Genomic DNA, 7059 nt, shown 5'->3' with positions numbered 1-7059 from the left:
GATGTATATGGCTAGATTCGGAGGGTGGACCAGGTGGACTGTTGGCCGGTGCGGTGGACCATTCTCATAGTAGACCCAAAGTGCATGGATGTTTTGTGTTCTGTTATGAAATGGCATGTTGTACATGTATGGTATATGTGGTTGGTATTTTGGGGGTATCTCGCTAAGCTTTCGGGCTTACAGTTGTGGTTTAATGTTTTTCAGGTTCTTTAGGAGACCGTGGCAAGGCAAAGACGTGATCGTACTATTCCTCATGATTATGTTTTACGTTGTAGTTCTGGGAAGACTCTGATAATAATTGTATTGAAAACCTTTTTGTAATAACTTTATGAAACTGGGTTGTTTTCGAAAAGTTTAAATTGGTTGAAATTTTTAGAGCGTTACAATATCTATTCCTACCGATCCTCACAAATCCTAGACTATCCATTTCTATTGATCCTCACAGATCCTAAACAGTGATTATCATAGACAAATTATTTCGCTTGATGAATCATTAAGATTGACTACACAGCTAAGGGCTTCCTTTGTCGGTGTAAGTCATAAAGGCTTATGGGCCGTCAAAGTATTTGATGACTATGGTTTTCCAATTCATCTATGTATTGGAGTAATGAGCTCACACTAACAACATAATTCACAAGACCGTCTAGAATGATCAAGTGGTGTCACCTACTATGTGGGGTGACCAGACATACTGCTAATAGTTGCCTGATCGGGACCTACCATTTCTAGTCGTCTCGTACGGAGCTACCGTACATCGACACTTGATAGTGTAATGGAACAGAACTCTACTCTCTGTTCCTAGGTTACACATATTCTCCTAATGAGACTATCTAATATCAAACTTAATTGAGTTGGATATCTTCCATGAGTCTAAGTTTATCTATAGACTAGATTACAGTGCCTATAACCAACTTTTTAATACCAACTCTATTCATGGGTGACACTAACCTATCTTAGTGTTTATATATATTCCATAAGAGTATTAGGTATTATTAATCATTTATCTTCTCAACAATTCTACTTTTAATATTATATTATTATTATATAATATTATCTAATTATCTTAACATAAAATAGAATCATATTTGGTTCGCACATGGCATGTAACGACCCAAAAATCAAGGGTAAAAATTTCATTTTTAATATAGCGAAAACATTGATACCATTTATTCCAAACATTTCAAATCATCATTAAGTAAAACATTTATCAGAGTTTATCCCAAAATCATTTATTGCGGAAATCATAGGTGCGTGCACTGCGATATCTCTGAGCTCTTCGTTTCCAAATCGATGATACCTAAAACCAAAACTGTAAACCGTAAGTACAAAGCTTATTGAGTCCCCCAGAGCATACCTCGCACACAATACACATAATACATAACCTCTTAGCTATAAAAGCTATCTCTACCGCATACCACATAACATATTAGCTATAAAAGCTACATATATCACATAAGCCATGCATACATAAACCTATAAGAATGTCATGGGCTACCCCACATGGTCTTACATCCAATGCCACGGGCTCCCCCGGGGGTCTTCCACGCAAGTATCACAAAGACAACTACCATAACACATATCATATAATCACTAGCATACCACTTAGCATAAAGCTAACTATCATACCACATATCTCTACTACAGCAAGTGTACCACATAACATAAAATGGGCCGGCCTTGGTGCCTTAGACCCATTGTCATGGTGAGAAGACTCACCTCGAATGCAGAAGCTTCCTGAAGAAATCCTTAGCTGCTGCTCCACCAGCTACCCGAGCTGTCACTACCAATCAATATACCCAATTAGCAATTGGGTCCCATACCATAATCCTTAATCCATACATGGGGTAAAATGACCATTTTACCCCTGTCCCAATATGATCCACAACTAAGGGCCCGAACCCAAAACAAAAGCCCAACATTATAATGTCCATAAAACCATCAATGGCCTAATTTTCCAAATTGGGCCCAAACCTTTCTAATGGACCTTATACTAAAAGCCAATACTTTCCTTAGTCAATAATCCTAACCCAAATGTCCCACGAAGGCCCACAACAACCTAGTCCAAGAATTGGCCCAAACCAAGGCCCATAATGCGAAGTTCATTTCTATATAGGGCCACAAGGCCCAATTATTCCATTATTGGCCCAAAGATGCATTCAAGCCCAACTATCAACAAATCTAGGCCCAAAACCATTAGGGCCCAAAGGTCCGAAGTCCACAAAGGCCCAAGTCCTCCTGAGAGCGTACGCCCAACGTACCTCTTCTATACGCTTAGCGTACTGAGCAAATGGACTGTACGCGCAACGTACTACATAGTACACCCAGTGTACAAACAACTCATGCACAACATCCATTAAGTGCTTAATACTTGATCCAACAAGTCCAAATCACAGATTTGAGCTATACTTAACATCTAAACCCATAAAGTCACTTACTTGGTTACTTTGCATGCCCCACACAAACCCAAACTCCAAAAATGACATTCTACTTCCATAAAAGTGACCCTAACTCAAGCATGAACCCATTAAGACCATCAAGATGGCAACTTTCTACCTTAGGGACTCAAATATCATCAAGGGTGGCAACCCCAAGCCTAAAAACGGATTTAGAACCATAAAGCTCCATTCTTGGGACCAAAAAGATCCAAAAACTCAACATAATAGATCTAAGCATTCAATGGTCAAGTTCAAAGCTTTATACCTTCATCAAGATGTGAATGAGTCCTAAAATCCAAATCCATAAGCTCCTCCTTGATTCCCGTCTTTGCATCCAACTCCACCTTCTTGAAAATGAGGCAAACATTCCAAAAATGGACTCCATAAGCTCAAAATGCCACCATGGATGATATATGACGATTTCTAGGGTTTAGAGGGGTGGAGGCTGAAGATATTAGGGTTAGGTTATGAGATAAGGAGTTTAAATAGGGTCCAAGACCGTAAAATAGGGTTCTGATCTAACTGGAGTACCCCCAGCATACATATGGTACGCCCAACGTACTCCGGGGAACATTCGCGATCCACCTGGTCAGTACACCCAACGTACTACCTTCTTCACTAGTACGCCCATCGTACTCCTTGTGTACGCCCATCGTACTCGGCTAAGCTTGAAACCACTAAACTTCCGAAAGTCATAACTTCTTCGTTATAAATCTGTTTTCGACGATCCTTATATCCACGGAGAGGTAACGAGAAGCTCTAAACATCTATCAACTCATATATTACTTTAGACCTTCCGAACAAAAATCCATTATCCACAAAAGCCCGAACTGACACATCACCGAAATACCCCTAAGCTCCAAAGCACAAACCGAGCACCCGAAACACTTCTAATACATCACCCGCACCCAAATGGGCCTAGATCTTACCTTCTCTAGAGTCATACTCCTTATGAAGACCAACCTTCGGCCCACAGCCTCATACTAGAAGTCAATTCGGAACAGTGCGTTACATGGCACAATATATATCTTAACATATAATCCATGCAACAACCACATAATTTACATACGACTTCCAGCAGATATTTAATGTTTTAATTTAATACTCGTATTAAATCATGTTATGCACTCCCTTGACAAAGTGTATGACAATTGGTGTGGAAGAAGATAATGGTGAGGTGGAAAGAGATGGAAATTGAGGTGGAAGGAAACCACGGCCATTACCGTGATATACATAACCTTTCAGCCTTAATAGGTCACTTACAAATTTAGGGTGCTAAAATATATAGAAAAAAAATCAATATGGACACATTTGAGTAAAAACTTAAAGAGTTGGTTAAGTTAGAATACCCCAACTAAAAATTATTGTAAGTTTTATCAATTTGAGGGTTGTTCTCTTAAACCGATTCTTCAAGCTTTTTATGATGATAGCAAAGTTAAAATAGCAAAAAGCACTATAGATTTAAAAATATTACATCTCACATCACTTATACATACAAAATTTTATTAATCCTAACATTTTTAGTTATAAACTACTAATTATTTTCGATCATAATTTCTATTAGTTCAAATTTGTTGTACGTGCTTCCATCACAAATTAAGACGAATGTGGAATATAAAGGAAAAAAAAGTTCGCACATTTCTAGAATATTAAAAGATGGAGATGGTCGTGTGAATGACAAGCACAAAAACCAAAATCAAGAATGATTATATCACCTATTTTCATAAAAGTTTTATACTGGTATATGTCTCTAGCCCCCCTCCAACACACACACATACACACACTCTTTATTTTAGACAAACGGATATAGAAAGGACTTGTATTTTGTCTTGGGATGAGGCCCGTATCCCTATAAATGCATGTATCACTGGACCTCCAGTTACTCAGTTCTTCACTTCCACTCTTATCAATTCATTCGTCATAACTCCAATTTTAACAGATATGGATATGCAGTACAAGGAGGGGATCAACGGTGAGGTGGGTATAAGACCTGTAGGAAAAGGGAAGGTGAAGCGAAGTGATTTGTTTGTGAGATTTTTAGCATTGGTGCTAACTCTGGCGGCAGCCGTCGTTCTCGGAGCGAATAACCAGTCAACAACCGTATCCGTAAAGATTGTCCCCTCCCTGCCGCCGGTCAACTTGCCGGTCACCGCTAAGTGGCTTTACATGTCTGCCTTTGTGTATGTATTCATTCATTTTCTCCTAGCTTTCATGTTCATGGTTTACGCGGGTAAAGTAAAACGATTATAATTATTGATTTAAAACAAATATATTAATTTGTATATTCAAATATTTATTAATATTAATCATATGTTCGTATTCTCGTAGTTAGGTATAATATATCATTTCATTTTTATTATTAATTAAATTATCTAACTGAAATTTTCAACAACAATTTATAGAATAAACTCATATTGTAGAATTAATGTGATTTAAAATTTGTCTGACAGATCAATAAATATGACTAGGATGCTTGTATGAAAAAATCAATTAGAATAAAATTAAACGAATTATTCTTATTACTCTTTAAATATTTGGCTTAAACAAAATATTATCAATATTCTTCGATCAACCTCGTATCTAAATAAATATTTAAACATATTAGTTCAAGATTTGGTGTTAGTAAAAGTATGCATTGATTTGAAACATATATATATAGTTAACTTTTAATTTAATATATTTGTTTTTACATAGATCACGAGACAAGTTGATGGGGCACTAAGGATCACGGCAACCATCTTAATTTTTATGTTTTCATTAAATTATTTTGATCGGCATAACAACTTCTATTAATAAATAGAAACATATATATACGATACATTAAATTCAAGATAGCAAAATATATATTATCTTGTTGTTGTGGTTCATCAATTATGTTGACTTATAAGATTTCCAAATTCAATTTCCCACAAACATGACTTATGACTCCCACCTACTTTACATATTTTAATTCCATAAAAAGCAATCACACACACGCTTTTAAAATAAAGAAACATATGAAATATAATTTAACAGTTTTCTTGGCTATTGGAATGGATCTAGTTTATATTTATATTTAATAACATAACATTAATAGCAAGATAATCAGTTCATTTAATAAGATTTTTTTCTTGGTATGGTAGGTACCTTGTGATCGCAAATGCAATAGCATGCTTTTATGCAACGATGTCGTTGGTGCTTACATTAGCAGCTAGGGGTGGAAAGAAGAACGTAACCTTGATTGTAACCATTTTAGATATAGTAATGGTGGCACTTCTCTTCTCGGCAATGGGTGCAGCGGGTGCTGTTGGTCTTATTGGCCTCAAAGGCAACTCACACCTACAATGGGGAAAAGTGTGTAATGTGTTCGATAAATTTTGTCACCAGACTGCTGCTGCAATGATCTTGTCTTTCAATGGCTCCATATGCTATCTTCTACTCGTTGTGTTAGCCACTATCAATGTCTACAAGAAGTTTTAAGGAGACCAAGTACTCAATGTTGGTTACTCGACGTTAACGACTTATAAATCATTTGTCTTGTTTGTTTTTCCAATATTGATGTATGCCGATCTAATATGTTATGAGTGTAGTAGTTGAGACGTTTTGATTAATACAATTTTCATTTATTTTACATGTGTTTTTATTTTTTGTGTGATTTTCAACTACACAACCGTTATATAACTTGGTATCTCCATCAATTTGGTTTTTTTGGGTTTGTGAGTTTGATCTTTTTTTGACAAAAACAAAATTTTGGATCTTACTTTTCACACAATACCAAAATTCATATTTTGATTCTTTGTTTAAATTTGGTTCCAATATGTATTAAGTGAAAGTGAATTGCAAGAGGTTGGTTCGAATCAAGACATTTCTCATCTATCGATGAATTACAAAACAGATCAAGTTGGAGGAAAACATTATTAGAATTGGAACGGTCAAATGATGCGTCCTTAAAACAAAAAGAGAGTTAAATTTGGGTGTTTGATTGAGATGTCTAATTTCTTTGAAGAGATCATAAACTTAGTAACTCTGACTATATAATTAATGGGTTTTCTATCAACGATATGAATTGCGAGTCCATCCTCCATTAACGATGAGAGTTTCTCTTTCTTTCTCAAAAACAAATTCTCCGATCCAAAAATTTGAGACCGAGTCTTACCTATAACGGATTCAACTCGTTGTTGCCCACTTACATTTCTTTTCTTAATACTACCTTCTTTCCTGAAGAAATTAAAACAGTTGTTTGGAATTACTTATGAAAAGGTGCCCAAACCAGACAATGTTACTTTCAAATTTATAAAAACTTATTGGTGCATCTTGGAATCTAATTTTGTGAGGAATTATACTCTTTAGGTACTTTAATAAAGGTTGTAACTCCTCTTTTATCACACTTATTCCATAAATAAATGGCCCTCTATCTCTCTAGGATTACTTCTCGGTCGACCTTATAGGATGTATAAGGTTGAAAATTCAATTTCATTAATGATCTCCAATGTACTTGCAAATAGACTACACATGGTGATTAGCTCTCAATCATGGTTCGAAACATTTTTATAGCCCCTTTATCATCAATGAGTTGTACTATGGGCCGGAAAAACAAATAAGAAAACCAATCGGCCGACTATAACTCCGTCTCCCAAGTTTTTTT

The 7059-nt window shown here is 35.9% G+C and overlaps 1 protein-coding gene across 1 annotated transcript; it reads left to right on the top strand.

The window, feature by feature from the left end:
- Positions 1-4222: 4222 nt before the first annotated feature.
- Positions 4223-6045, top strand: LOC111917220 (CASP-like protein 1E2). Its single transcript, XM_023912887.3, has 2 exons — positions 4223-4615; positions 5558-6045. Exons 1-2 carry the CDS (start codon positions 4377-4379, stop codon positions 5892-5894), a joined length of 576 nt encoding a protein of 191 aa, XP_023768655.1. The 5' UTR covers positions 4223-4376; the 3' UTR covers positions 5895-6045.
- The last annotated feature ends 1014 nt before the right edge of the window (positions 6046-7059 follow it).

This window comes from Lactuca sativa, chromosome 3 (assembly GCF_002870075.4).
Source record: "Lactuca sativa cultivar Salinas chromosome 3, Lsat_Salinas_v11, whole genome shotgun sequence".
In the NCBI taxonomy this organism is placed as follows: Eukaryota; Viridiplantae; Streptophyta; class Magnoliopsida; order Asterales; family Asteraceae; genus Lactuca; species Lactuca sativa.
The sequence above is the reverse complement of the archived record's forward strand: the minus strand, read 5'-3'. Positions and strand labels throughout refer to the sequence as shown.